This window comes from Crocuta crocuta, unplaced genomic scaffold (genome assembly GCF_008692635.1).
Source record: "Crocuta crocuta isolate KB4526 unplaced genomic scaffold, BGI_CrCroc_1.0 scaffold620, whole genome shotgun sequence".
In the NCBI taxonomy this organism is placed as follows: Eukaryota; Metazoa; Chordata; class Mammalia; order Carnivora; family Hyaenidae; genus Crocuta; species Crocuta crocuta.
Window position 1 is genome coordinate 842,256 of NW_027527402.1, and position 14,198 is coordinate 856,453.

The following is a 14,198-nucleotide window of genomic DNA, read 5'->3' on the forward strand; positions in this document are numbered from 1 at the left end:
AGTCCCACAGCCCCCGGAGGCCGCTGCTCTGGGAGGCCAGGCGCTGCCGCAGCTTCTCGGTGGCCTCCTTCTCCATGGCCAGTTCGTCCGTCAGCAGCCCCACGCTCCGCCGCAACTGCTGCAGCTGGTCCTGCGCCTCCGGCTTGGGGACGAAATCCCGCTGGAGCCGCCGGCTCAGGGCCTGCAGCTCCCCCTGCAGCCGCTGCCTCTCTTGCCCCAGCTCCCCCAGCTCCCCCAGCAGGTTACTATTGCTCAGCCTCAGCGCTGCCACCTCCTTCTCCAGCTGCCCCTTGGCCAGACCTCCTCCCGGCACCTGTCCCCTTCCGGAGGCCCCTAGAGGTTCTCCCCGGGCCCCAGGAGCTCTTTGCTGCCCGGCTTCGTTCTCTTCGGGGGTGGCCGCCTGCGGGGCTCCCCCTCTGGGCTCCTGGCCGGGGGCCTTGGGCTTCACCGGCAGGCCGGCCTTTGCGCGATCCAGCCTCACCAGCACCTGCTCCAGCCTGGCCTCCATCTTCTCCCAGGCGGCCGCCGCGGCCTCGGCCCGGGGTGTCCCCAGAGACCCCTCCAGGACCGGTCTTGACAGAGCCCCTCGGGCAGCGTCCTTGTCTCGCCACACCTCAGCCAGCTCCTCCCTCAACTGTAGCAGGAGCTGGTTCACATCGATGGTGCCCAGCGGGTCAGCCCCTGGGGCCTGCGGCCTCTCTTGCTGGCCAGCACGTGGCTGGTCGGTAGGATCAGGGCCGAGGGCCTGTCCACCACTGGGGGCCAGCTGCTGTCCTGTGGCTTTCCCAGTGGTCTTGGACCTTGGGCTCTGGAGGGGGCCCCGTTCTTCTGGTTGAGCCCCTCCGCCGGCTTCATACTGGACCTCCCCCGAGGCTGAATCCTCGGCCTTCTTAGAAGCTGACAGTGGGTTGGCTGCGGCCTGCTGCTGCTTCTTCAGCTCCTGAATGCGCTCAGCCAGCAGCCCCAAGGGACAGTCCTGCTCCATGCCGTCCCCTCCAGGCCGCAGACTAGAGCCCTGCCCTCCTGGCGCTCCAGGCTGTTGGGACAGGAGGAGCCCCAGCTCCTGCACCTGCTCTCGAACCCCGTTCTCCAGGCCCAGGTAGGCCGCAGCCTGAGCCTCACTCTCTTCTGTCTTTCGCACCAGCTCCCGTTCCAACTGAGAAACCTTCCTCTGCTCCTCCTCATACTTCCATCTCCACTCCTCCGAGCCTGGGTCTTCCTCCTCCTCTTCCTCGGGCTCCGCTCTCCATGGGCTCTTGGGTGGAGAACCCACGGGAGGATCAGATGGAGGGGCCTACACGGGAAAAGGAGTAGTGAAGGAAAGTCGGGCAGCTAGCCGGGCCCCAGGACGGCCTTTCTTCTCTTAGACTGTCCTGATGCCCCCACGATCACTCCCTTGGAGATATCCCAGTGGGAGAGCCCTGTGGGGGGAGGGGGGCTCAGAAGCCAAAGGCACTTAGGGTCTTACCTGGGAGGCATGATCTGGATGTTGAACAAGCCCCTGACCTATACCAAAAAAAGCAGGGGGGGGGGTGGAATGAGAGTGGAGAAAGCCCACACTTCTAGCCCACGTCTTCTAGCCCATGCTTTATCTTCAGACTTTTTCTGAGAGGAACCATCCCCAGATTTAATAACCCTTCCCACACATGTCTTCATGGTGCCGGGACCCCACCCCCCTGCGTGTTGAAAGGGTCCCTAACTATCTAGCACCTTGGGATCCCTATCACGGGACGGGCCAGCTCATTCATTTTGTTTGCTCGCTTATTTATTAGACACTGGGTCAGGCCCCGTCATAGGCACCAGGACCTCAATGGTGAGCAAAACAGCCAGTGGCCTGTCATCTGAGGGTTTTCCAGGCCCATGGGGGAGATGGAGACTGACCACCAAATCACACAAACGGATATACGATTGCACCCACAGACGGTAGCAGTAGCACCAGGCAGAAGTGCCTTCAGTGAGAGACACAAGGCTGCATGAAGGATTTCTGTGACCATGCTTTTGGGAATTTGGGTCATTTCATAGTAGCAGCAATAAGTAAATGAACGCGCAACTAGTTGGTGACAATAGAGGGATTCATTCATGAGAACGGCATTCTAAGAAGCTTCCAGAAGGGAATCCGCCTTACCTCCCTGCCACCCCTGCCGTTGCAGGGCCTGCCGAAGCAGCCTCCACAGCTCCCTGTCTTCTGTGTGCAGAGCGTAATGCAGAGCGTCGTGCCCCTGGCTGTCCACTGCCCCTGCGTCTGCTCCATGGCTCAGGAGCAGTTCGGCCACCTCAGCGCTGCCTTTCTCACATGCCAGGATCAGAGCTGACCTGTGGGTGGGACAAACCTGGGCATACGCTTTCCCCCCGGGGAGCCCAGGGAAAATGATTCCAGAAATTCTGGTTCCAGAAATTCTGCTCACCGAGTCAGATCTCCCTCAGTGTGGGGAGGAGAACCGCAGGCTGGCACCAGCCATTGACCAAGCATTAGACCAGACCAGAACATTCCAAATGCCGTTCCTTGGAACCGCAGCATCAGAAAGCCGGCGGGGGGGAGGGGGGAGGCAATTAGACAGGCTTGGCTGCATTTACTTTAGATATTGAGGTTCTGCATGAATTCTTTATTGGAAAAAGGATCCCATTGCTTAGAAGATAGTTGGAAAACCAGTAAATTAAGCTAATGGATCCAGAAGTATCGATAGGTTGAAAACCTGTAAATGAAACTAATGGATCCAGAAGTATCGAGTCTACTCCCAGAGTCATGTGGACCAGGAAGATGATGGTGGTAGTGGCTTAATAGGAAAGTCTCGCAGGGGCGCCTAGGTGGCTTAGTCGGTTAAGCATCTGACTTTTGCTTAGGTCATGATCTCGCGGTTCGTGGGTTCGAGCCCCACGTCGGGCTCTGTGCTGACTGCCAGCTCAGAGCCTGGAGCCTGTTTCAGTCTATGACTCCCTCTCTCTCTGACCCTCCCCTGCTCACGCTGTCTCTCTCTCTCTCTCCTAAAAATAAATAAAATATTAAAAAAACAACAAAAAAAAATAGGAAAGTCTCGCAAAAACCTTCTCAACCCCCCAAGGGGAAAACAGCAAAGCAGCAAGCTTTTCTGAACAGTTGCTCAGAAGGAAGAAGGTTCCCAAGAAAACAGAGACTAGTCTTCCTTCTTCCCCAATACACACACGTGCACACATACACACACACATTGCCCAGGTGCTCCTTCCTAGACTGTCAATGTCTGCACTGGGTATGGGGGGATGGGGAAGACTCACTTGGTATCCTTGTCTGTGACATTAACTTGGGCACCTCTCTGCAGGAGCTGTGAGCAGATAGCCGCATGGCCACCCAGAGATGCAATCATCAGGGGTGTACGTCCGTCCTGCACAGATTGTGGGAAGGAAGTTCATGAGGGGCCTGGGGGAGCTGGAGGGCCTGACAATTCTATCAACAGCCCTCTCCCAACTCTGCTCCTGAAAAAAGCCCAGACCCAGGGGCTAAGTACTCCTTTCTGAAGGATTGGAAGCCCCTCCAGGACATAAGGCCTAAACCCTCCATGAAGAAGACGAGGAGGAGCAGAGTGAGAAGGAAGAGGAGGTGTGTACAGCCCCGGTCACGGAGCTTAGCCAGTCAAGCTCAGAGAGAGACAGAGAAAGAAAAAGAGCATCAGCCTCCCTGTGAAGGTCACTGCCCGGCAGACACTCACATTGTCTGGGACGTTCAGGAAGGCTTCGTGGTCACACAGCAGGAGAACACTTGAGGCACAGCCAGAGGAGGCTGGGGGGTGTTGAGGGGTGGTTGGGTTAAGGAGAAGCAGACGGACATCTAGTCAGACTGTGACCCGATATTGTCTTCAACCATGTCAGCAGGCAGCACTGGCCTGCCCTGCCCCCCAAACGTTGGGCTCCCTCCCTTTCCACCCACGGTCCCTGAGCCCTGTGTCCCACCGGTCCCTCGGCGCACACCTGCCCAGTGCAGCGGACTGCGATTCTCGGCATCCACGGCATCTTCGTTGGCACCGTGCTGCAAACAGCCACAAAGGAGAGCAGTGTGGGGCATGGCCGTGCCACCCTTCTCACACACACACCCCCCCGCCATCTATGGGGATCACCAACTCCCATAGTCCCACAGGGAGGGGAAGGAGGACCGTGGCCCTGGCCAACTACTAGGCAAGCCCCATCCACCCCTTGCGGATGACAGGCAGCGTTGAATTTCAGACCCAGGTCTTAAACCTAAGGCCCAAGAAAAATTAGGTTATAGACAAATGAGCATGTCAGAGAAAATGACACCCGAGTCCATGGCTGGGACTTTGGGATCATAAGGGGGAAACTTGGAAAAGGCCAGAGAGAAAAAAAGCAGAGGAGCCATGTGCCCCATGGCCTGTTGAACTGTGCCTTTGGGAGACCAGTTTCTAGATGGTCTACATGTCATTTCATATTTGTCCTCAAGCGCCTAGGCTACAGGCTCCTTAAAAACGGACAGCAGCTTTGGGGATTAACTGGGACACCTGTGTCCTCCGTCCACCTGCCCAGCCACTCAGCAGTTCGCCTCTGTGTGGGTGTGCGTGGTGCCCACACATAGTGGGCCTTACGTAAATGTTTGCAAATGAATGAATACATGATTACCAGCTCTCTTACTGGGGATGAGAGGGGTCCATTTGGCCAAATGTCACTTGTGACTATAAGACGTTAGAAGATTCTAGGCCCCCTTCCTCCCTTTGCACGAGTAGTATCAAGTAGTATCGAGAGGCTGCTCTTACCTGCAGCAGGACTTTGACACATTGTGGCTGACAGGAGATGGTGGCCAAGTGCAGAGCGGTGCTTCCTGGGGAGAGAAAGGGGGGGACAGAGGGTGGGTGGCCCCATGCAAGCCGATGACTCACAGGGAGGGAAGGCAAGAGACGCACAGATAATCAGAGGGAGATTACAGAGAGAAGCTCTCAGCCCCACGGGGCCAGAAATTCCTGTTCCCCAAGTGCCTGTGGTGGAGGTAGGAGTAGGGGTGAGGTAAACCCAGAGGAGGGTTGGCAGAGAGGGGTCTGCAGAGAGGGAAGGATGCCAGCCAGGAGCGGTGAGGAGGGCGCGGGGGACTGCAGTTGGCACCTTGGGCAGTTGACCGCTGCCTCTCTAAAGGGAGAGGCCAGCACGGTGGCCCAGTGCACGACCTAACTCACCGTCCTCGTTCTTGCTGTTGATGTCAGCCCCGTTTGCGAGCAGGATAGTCAGACATTCTGTCAGGCCTTTGGCGGCTGCCAGATGAAACCTGCCAGAGTCAGGGCCAAGGGACAGAAGGATGAAGGGACCAGGGGATGAGGGAGGCGAGAATCTTTACAAGCACCGCCTGCTGTGTTCCTTCACCCCAGAGCCAATCACAGCAGCGGACGGGGAAGTTTCCCCTAGCCTGACTTTCTGAGCGAAAGCCAACGTGGCTTGCTGTCAGGAAGCCAGGGGAGGCTGGGAAGCCGAGACAGAAGTAAGAGCTGCAGGTCTCAAGGAACCCAGACTTTCGCAGGGGTGTCCAGGGAGCACATAACTGCCCGTTGCTCTGACCACATGACCCTCTACAGACTGGAGCTGTCCCTGAACAAGGCAGTCAGAGCAGAGCAGAGCAGAGGGCTGGGCGTTTGAAGGTGTGCCTGGCCAGAGACCAGGGATGATGTCCGTCTTGTCCCTCCCACTCTGCCGAGCCATGTGTCAGTCACGGCTACCACTGGGTTCCTAATCCCTCAAGCTTGTGCTCCCTCCTACCCATGCAATAAATAAACGCTGTATTTAGCGTCTGTGCCCCATTTCTGTCTGTTTCACGTGCTTCCTGTCTGGGCTTTGTTTTGTTTTGTTGCCAGTTTTGTCAATCTGGGTCGTGAGACTGGACTCAGGGGCGATGGCTTCTCCCCTCGCCATGTGCAGCCCTGGATGGTGGCAAACGCTGATTGACATGCTTGATGTTTAAGACAAAACGGTCTCTGGGGGCGCCTGGGTGGCTCAGTCGGTTAAGCTCTGACTTTGGCTCAGGGCATGGTCTCACAGTTCGTGAGTTCGAGCCCCGCATCAGGCTCTGTGCTGAATGTTTGCTCACAGCCTGGAGCCTGCTTCGGATTCCGTGTCTCCTTCTCTCTCTGTCCCTCCCCTGCTCATGCTCTGTCTCACTCTGTCTCTCAAAAGTAAATAAATGTAAGAAAAATATATTTTTTAAAGGGGGCTCTGGGGCTATAGGCATTTGCTGGTCCTACCTTATCTTGGGGTTTAAGACTTTCAAAGACTTGGGGTTTTAAGACATATCAAGGGGGGTGCTTGGGAGAGGGGACTCACGAGGACTGGCCGCTCGAGTTCAGCTTGGTGGGTCGGGCCGACTTCCTCGAGGCCAGCGCCGCCACGCGTCCCACGTCCCCCCGCTGCACGGCCTCCAGCAGCTTCTGATCGCGGCGGTTCCATCTCTCTATCTGGTCGCGGGCCACACATTGTGTGAACACGGGGTGGGGTTAGAGTGGAAAAAGGGAGGAAGGGTGTCGGGTAAGGGAAAAGGGACATCCCTGAGCTCCTCCCAAACATTCCTCAAGTCACGCCTATCCTTCACTGAATCACTGCTGCCAGCCCTGGACTGAAGGGTACTTAGACCACGAGATTTACAGTCATGTTCGGGCGCTGAATGCAGAGTATTTCAGATGCCTTTTTTTTTTTTTTTTAACCCTCATGTGTGATTATTGCTGTGAGGGGTGCAAGCTCAGAGCGACCCTCGCCATGACTCCTTCCCCTTTGGCTCGCCAGGTCTTGCTGGAGTGAACTTGGCCACACTGATCGCTCCCAGCGAGGCTCACAGGACCATCTCCCTGCACCGCTTTGTCTCTTGTCCTCAGATTCCTGCGACGTCAAGGCGCCTAACTTCACAGGACGGCCAGGAGTCCCCAATACCCAGCCATACACACCGTCTCTACCCCTTGGCTTTGGGCCCCCACACTGGGCGGAGAGGCAGCGTTTCTGTTTTCCCATCCCATTTGTGTGCCCTTGACGCCCCCTTCCGCGGCACAACCACCGAAAGGCAAAGCTAGGTCTCTCACTAGGCTCAGGCTCAAGGAGACAGCGCCCTTCTACCTCCCTCCCCGCGCCTCCCTCCTCCTCACCCGGAAGGGAGCAGCTGTCCCCGGCAACAGCCCAGCCGCACCTGGGCAGGCATTGTTCTAGATCCCAGCTTGACTGTGGCAGGGGGTGGGGTAATTACAGTAATTGAAGGGCGGCAGGGCGGAGGTGTGAAAGAGAGAGAGGTGTGTAGGAACTGGAAGGGCCTGAAGCACAGAACAGCCTGGTTGGATGCGCAGAGGGGAAGGGAGAGGAGGAAGGGCCGCGGACATCTGCAGTAGGGTGAAAAGGGTCCCGGATGACTATTTTGTCAGCAGGCCCGAGTTCGGGGCCTGGTTCGGCCACTTTCTCAGCTATGGGACCTGGAACGAGCGATTGGACACCTCTGTTTCCTCATCCATGACGTGGGAAATAATAACCACCTCACCCCACTGTGAGCCTAAAATGAGCTAACCTCATGTATAAAGTCCCTTTGTAATCTATAAAGAGCCCGAGGAGCGTATGGTGTTCTTATAACCTAGCAGGAAGTGGTGAGGGACTCGAGGTAGCACATTACGTTTTATGAGGTGTAATCGCAACAAGAAAGGGGAGGAGGTGGAAAAAATAGGGTCTACGGCAGCCAAATAGCTCGTTTTCAGATACTATTTACGTACGCAGGGCAAAGTATGTCGCAAAAGCAGGAGAGACTTGAAATGCCCACACCATGAAAATGATCTCGGGCTAGATGGATCCTAAGGTAATTCTCTCGTACAGCACCTGTGATTCCACACAGCCCTTTCAAGTGCTCTGTCAATTAGCCTCTCCACATCCCGGGAAAGCAGTTAGATATCATGTGATCTATCTGACAGCAGAAGAAAGTCAAGCACGCTGACGTTGGATAACTGTCCAGGGTCACAGCACAAAGCAGTGGTGAAATTGACATTACCACCCAGGCCACCTGACGCCGAGTCCTGGTCCTCACCACCAGCCCACACACACTGCTGTGGAAGAGGGCTTACTATTTCCAGTACACAGGCTAAGACGGCCTCCAGGGCAAAGCCACCCACCCTCAGACACGACTCCCTGCACAGAGGAATCTCCAAACAGGTTAAGTCTCCAAGGGCAAAATAAACAAAATATCTGCTCCATATACCACCAGACTCTGGGAGGTAGGAACATGCTATCCAATGTCCCTTGAGGACGAGTTACCCTCAGAAAAAGCAGAAAGCCAGAATTACGCCTCTACTGCAGAACACTGCCATCAGCTGATCTCAGTCTGAAGTCCTCCGCTTAATATCCGGATTCTAACACATTCTGGCCTTGTGAATTTAGGTATGTAACAACTTCTCTCAACCTCAGCTTCCTGATAACAAACTATAAGACGCCTAGCACTGTGTCTGCCACATAGTGGGTGCGCAATAAATGTTAGGTCCAATCCCCATCCTTCCTAGCCTTGCTGGGCACGTTTTGGATGTGCCTGTAATTCTGGGTTAGGAATTCTCCATACAGGGGAACGGGAGGCAGCGATCTGGCTCATAACAGCCAGGCTGAAGAGACGTAAAGGTGCTTCTTCTCAACATAGACACTTTTCTTTCCACTAGATAGCTCTAAATACACCTGACTTTTTAAGCATATTTTTTTTTAAGTTTTATTTATTTGTCCTGGGACAGAGAAAGGCAGAGAAAGAGAAAGGATCCCAAACAGGCTCTGCCCTGATAGAGTCCGACGCGGGTCTTGAACCCACCAACCATGAGACCATAACCTGAGCCAAGACCAAGAGTCGGATGCCCAACCAGCTGAGCCACCCAAGTGCCCCTAAATCCACCTGATTTGTTCCCTATAATCTCATCACCCTAAGAAGAACTTAGAATAGGTGGAAATGGGTCACGGCCAAACCTCCGTAGAACTGGGCTGAAGAAGGACAGAGGGATGCTTCCACATTCCAAGATCCAGTCCATTGCTCACCCCAGCTCCTTGGACAAGAGGCACTAGATGGCCATCGCAGCCTCAGGGGAGCAATCACCACATTAATCAGCAGACTCAAAAACAAGGATAAGCTTTGTATTTCCGCAGCCAAGATTAGGGGGCCTTTGTAGAAGTAATTGCAGCCTCGGGGCACCTGGGTGGCTTAGTCGGTTAAGCGTCCGACTTTCGCTTAGGTCATGGTCTCGCGGATCGTGGGTTCGAGCCCCGCATCGGGCTCTGTGCTGACTGCCAGCTCAGAGCCTGGAGCCTGTTTCAGAGTCTGTGTCTCCCTCTCTCTCTGACCCTCCCCTGTTCACGCTGTCTATCTCTCTCTCTCTCCTAGAAATAAATAAAAATTTTAAAAAAAAAAGAAGTAATTGCAGCCTCTCCTTATCTCTCGCTGTGTGCCCATAAGCATCCTATTGAGAGGGAGCACCCCAACAGTAGAGAAGGAAAGAGTGGCTACGGCTGTAGGACAGGGGCATGGAAACGGACAAGATGCCTTAGAGGAACCAGGAGCTGACTCTCACTTTTTTTTAATGCAACTGACATTCCTCTAAGCTGATTCAGTGCCGACTATTTAATGCTGTTTTCTGGTCTACTTCCTACATAGACACAGGGAGCTAATAGGCAAGACACCCTCAAAAGGCATCATCTGTTTGACTAAATCGAGACCACAGAGCCGGGTTTTTATTTGCGTGTTTGTTTGGCTTCCTATATGCTCGACGACTTAGATTGATTTTAAAACGACCGCTGCCCCTTCGCTCCTGATCTCTATTGAAAGATGCTCTGGCCCTGGCCCCAGGGGTAGGAGTGGAGACTGGCATGAGCAACCCTCCGGCATGACTTAGAAGCCAGGCTTTGGGAGTGGCCAGGAAGGCTTGTCGCATTGGTGTCTCTGACAAACTTGTTCAGAGTGGTCAGCTGCCCAGGGTGTGGAGGAATTTATCGCAAGGGTGAGGAAGTCTCAGGAGGAAACAATTTGCAGCTGACATGGACATTTAAGCTTTTTTTTTGTGATCCATCCTGACTGAGGCAACAGTTTTTCCAGTAGATAGCCCTAAATCCACCCAATCCACTTCCTATAAGCTTGTGACACTAAAGAGAGTAGAGAATGGGTGGAAGTCGTTCGCAGCCAAACCTCTACAGAACTGGCATGAGAGAAGGAGGCTTCCAGATTCCAACATTCCGTCCATTGCTCATTGCAGCACTTTGGAAAGGAAACACTGACAGGGATTGGAGAATCGGGAAAAATGAAAGAACTTCCCCATTCCTAAGGAGCGGGCCGACTCCACAGACCTGAAAGGGAAGGGCAATGTGCAGGACTTTCAGTGACGGAGGGGAAGAGTCCGTGTGAATCAGAAAGTCGTTATCAGTGAAGCCTCAGTTTCTGGTACCTATCCCAGTCATCTGGTAAAGGCGTTTTGATTGGTCGATCCAAGTGTGGAGCCGACGGGAGAAGCCATCACAAGTGGGACGAGGACAGGCCTCAACAGAGCTCCCACTCTTGTCTCATAGCTCACTCACGTCCACGCCTCCCAGAGTGAGCGAGCGAGCGAGCAGTTCTCTCGTTTGCTTATGAATGACGCTGCTAAGTGAGGTCGGGGTAAGGAATAACCCCACAGGTCGCTAGCTACTTCCCTTCTAAATGAGCTGCAATCCCAGTCCCCACAGAAAATGCCATCCCCAGAGAGGGGGTCTCTCTAAGAGATCTTCAGGGAAGAGGCAGCTACACTCTCTCTGTGCCCCACCTTGTGGTGTGTTCGGGGAGAACAAGGGGATAGAGTGACTTCTACTGGGAGCTCTCAGAGAGCATCCACTCTACCCTCTTCTGCTACAGTCTCTGTTCCCCAGCTCAGCCCAAGGAAGCAGGGAGCCCAAGGCCTAAGCAACCGAGTAAGGGTTTCCAGTGAAGGAAGATTCTGGGAAGAAGCAGGCAGGAGGTCTAGACTGGCCCAAGGACCAGTCTGATAACCAGACACTGCAAGGGACTGGCCAGGCGGGTCCTGCAGGCAAACTACCCAGGTCCTTGGGGAGCAGCCAGACAGACACCCGAGTGATCTCTGCCGGTGCCTGTCCGGCTGCGGGACTGCGAGCTTAACCCGCAGAGAGCAGGCAGCAGGAGGCCGGGGCAGAAGGGGGAAAACCGGGTTCGGACAACCACTGGACAAAGAGGGGCAGGGAGCCGAAGCGGGCAAGGAGGAGGCTGCTGGTGCGGGAGCACCATTTGGAAAGAAGTTTGGAATGATGTGGGAGAGGCCCTGGTGCCTATGAGGTAGCGGCGTGGAAGGGACCCGGGCGAGATGGGGGTAGGGACAGAGAAGATTCGGAAGCAGGGCTGGGGGAAGGCACGGCCGGGAGTTTGCTGCGCCAGGAGGAAACAGCAAAGATAGAGCCATATGAGAGGGCAGGTTTGTAAGGACAGATCGGGGCCAAAAACGGGGCCATAGGGGAAAAGTTGGGAGACTGAGCGGCAAGCAGGGGCTGGATGTAGAGCGGACGCTTGGTGTGCGGTACTGTGAGAGAGCAAAAGTAGACACGGCCTTGAGGAAGGGGCAGGGGCTGCAGAAAATATCTTAGAAGTCGGGGGTATTCATGCTAGGAGGACAAGAAAGAGCGAAGAGAAAGGAACTCGGGGGAGGGCAGAGGTTAGGGGCAGGGTCTGGGGGAAGGCAGGGCTGGCGGGCTGCACTGCGGGAGTGGAAGAGCTGGAAAGACAGATAAAGAGAAAAGGCGATGGTGTATGAAGACGGGACTCGGGACTTCTGTCCCACAGGGCTTGGACCCCAGCCCCATCCTCCCTGACATTTTGGCACCTACCGCCACCTGTGAGCTGGAGCAGGAGAAGATGCGCTTCATGGCCAGGGCCAGAGCCACGGGGGGACGGGGACGCGCGGAGAACGGGGCTACAGATTCCCGAACCCACGGGACTCGGCTGCGGCTCTGCAAGAGAGCTGTCAAGAGCAGAGTGGGACCCGTTCCAGGACCCGCCCCAGGACTCGCTGGGCTCAATCAGATGCAAGAACCCGAGAACTGGGCTTAAAACTCCGCCCCTGGCCCTGCCCTACTCTGACGTTGCAAAAGCAAAAAAGTCTGCAGTCTTTGGCTGCGACTTGGGCATGGTCTCAAACGTCGCCCTCCCAAAGCAAACCCGCCTCCAGCTCCAACCCTTCTCAATAGCAGAAGGTACCACCCGAGCTCAGGCTAAAACCCCGCCCCAGCCCCGCCCCTCCGCAGTTTCAGCTGCGGCTCCGCCCCCAAGCTCCGCCTCAGCCCCGCCCCTCCAAGCGCTGCTTCAGGACCCTGGCTGGTCTGAGCTTCGCTAGCTAGGTCGGCTGCGTTCCTACCAACGGTCGCATTTAACCACTGGTGACGACGCTTTTATTATATCCAGAGACATCTGGCCCGCTTAATTACCTCTGCTTCCTTCCTCCATTCCCCGACCAAAATCCCAAGCACAAAAGAGGCTTGGAAGAGAGCAATTTGGAAACCGGAGGAGATTGTGGTGCAGAGCCGAGGATTGAGCCGGGATGATGCATGACCGTCCGCAACCTGGGAAACAGAACAGGGAAAGGGAAAGGAGATCAGGCTTAACATTGTAACTGTAAGTTAGAAAATAGCAGAGAGGGAGGAGAGAATTCTTATTGTAAGTAGCCCCCATCTGAAATAAACCCCCACAAAACTGTCTTCACTATTTCCACTGCCCTTCACATTCAGATTCTCAGCAATTCTTGCTTGAACAGTCAATTGCAACTAACTGGTCTGCCCGTGTGTCCTTCTGATAAGAGACAGAAGCAGAAAAATGTTCACCGTTAGCCCAGAAGGCTTACCTATGGCCTACATAGTTTCATTAGGATCAAATACCAGCTGGTTGCTAGGTTCTTAAAGGGAGAGTCTCCTGACTACCTGTAAATCTCACTGATCATTAATATTAAAGTCAATGATAAGCACCAGAGAAAACTTGCAAAAGTATTTTTAGGAGTAGAAATTTGAGGAAGACATTTGTGCATGTCCCCTCCCCCTTGAGCACTAAGCATATAACCACCAGCTTCCTTGACACAGCAAAAGAACAGCTCTTTCTGACCACTGTCCCTGTGCTACTTAAATGAACGTACTAGTTACAATGTGCAACATCTCAAGAATTCTTTCTTGATGGTGTGCTCGATGATCCTACGTTTTTGGTGGCCCATACAGGGACAATAGAGTGAATCCAAGAGCTTGATGCAGCTTTGTAAATCTTCCATTACCCCCAGTCTTTGTTTCTTTTTTTAAGATATTTTTTAATGTTTGTTTATTTTTGAGAGAGAGAGAGAGACAGTGTGAGTGGGGCCGAGAGAGAGAGGGAAACACAGAATCTGAAGCAGGCTCTAGGCTCTGAGCTGTCAGCACAGAGCCCAATGTGGGGCTCGAACTCACAGACTGCGAGATCATGACCTGAGTTGAAGTCAGATGTCCAACCGAATGAGCCACCCAGGCGCCCCCCCTCCCGCCCCAGTCTTTGTTTCTTACCTGTTTTGTTTTTTTTTTTTCAGAGATGTCCTGAACAGTATGACCCTTTAGAATGTGTCTTGTTGCCCAGGTGCTCAGGAGAGGACCTCTTCACCATGGCTACACTACAGAGAGGGATGGACTCTTGCCACCTGGTTGGACATGATTACTTCAGCCCTAACGGTATTAGTCTCAGAAATCAGACTCACCTTATTTTTCATTCTTTTAACGAATATATTCTTGTTGGGCATGGGACCACCATATATATCTTTAGGATGGCCACCAATCTCAAGACTCCCATGTAAAGTTTCCTCCTAAATACCCCGATATGATCCCATGATGGTCATAAAATCCAAGATATGTAAGACTGTGCTTCCTGAAAGGGACCAGATGGAGCGATTACCCAGTTGGGACACTGACCCAACAGGGCACCGCACCCTTGGGATCTGGATCATGGATAAAGCTCACAACAAAGTTGCCTGCGGGCACCTGGCTGGCTCAGTCAAGAGCACGCAGCTCTTGATCTCATGGTCATGAGTTCAAGCTCTATGTTGGGCATGGAGACTGCTTTAAAAAAATAATAATAAGGATGCCTGGGTGGCTCAGTCAGTTAAGCATCCGACTTCACCTCAGGTCATGATCTCATGTTCTGTGAGTTCAAGCCCCGCGTCGGGCTCTGTGCTGACACCTCAGAGCTTGGTGCCTTGTTTGGATTCCGT

The 14,198-nt window shown here is 54.1% G+C and overlaps 1 protein-coding gene across 1 annotated transcript in view; it reads right to left on the minus strand.

Moving 5' to 3' along the window:
- ANKRD35 (ankyrin repeat domain 35) overlaps nucleotides 1–11,850 on the minus strand; it is a 16,605-nt gene extending 4,755 nt beyond the window's left edge. The window contains 10 exon segments of the mRNA XM_077753692.1: nucleotides 1–1,294; nucleotides 1,469–1,506; nucleotides 2,126–2,313; nucleotides 3,250–3,356; nucleotides 3,681–3,751; nucleotides 3,940–3,997; nucleotides 4,734–4,798; nucleotides 5,148–5,236; nucleotides 6,283–6,409; nucleotides 11,808–11,850. The exon segment at nucleotides 1–1,294 is cut by the window's left edge and continues 7 nt beyond it. Of these exon segments, the coding sequence (XP_077609818.1) occupies nucleotides 1–1,294; nucleotides 1,469–1,506; nucleotides 2,126–2,313; nucleotides 3,250–3,356; nucleotides 3,681–3,751; nucleotides 3,940–3,997; nucleotides 4,734–4,798; nucleotides 5,148–5,236; nucleotides 6,283–6,409; nucleotides 11,808–11,850 (2,080 nt within the window).
- Between the last annotated feature and the right edge of the window lie 2,348 nt (nucleotides 11,851–14,198).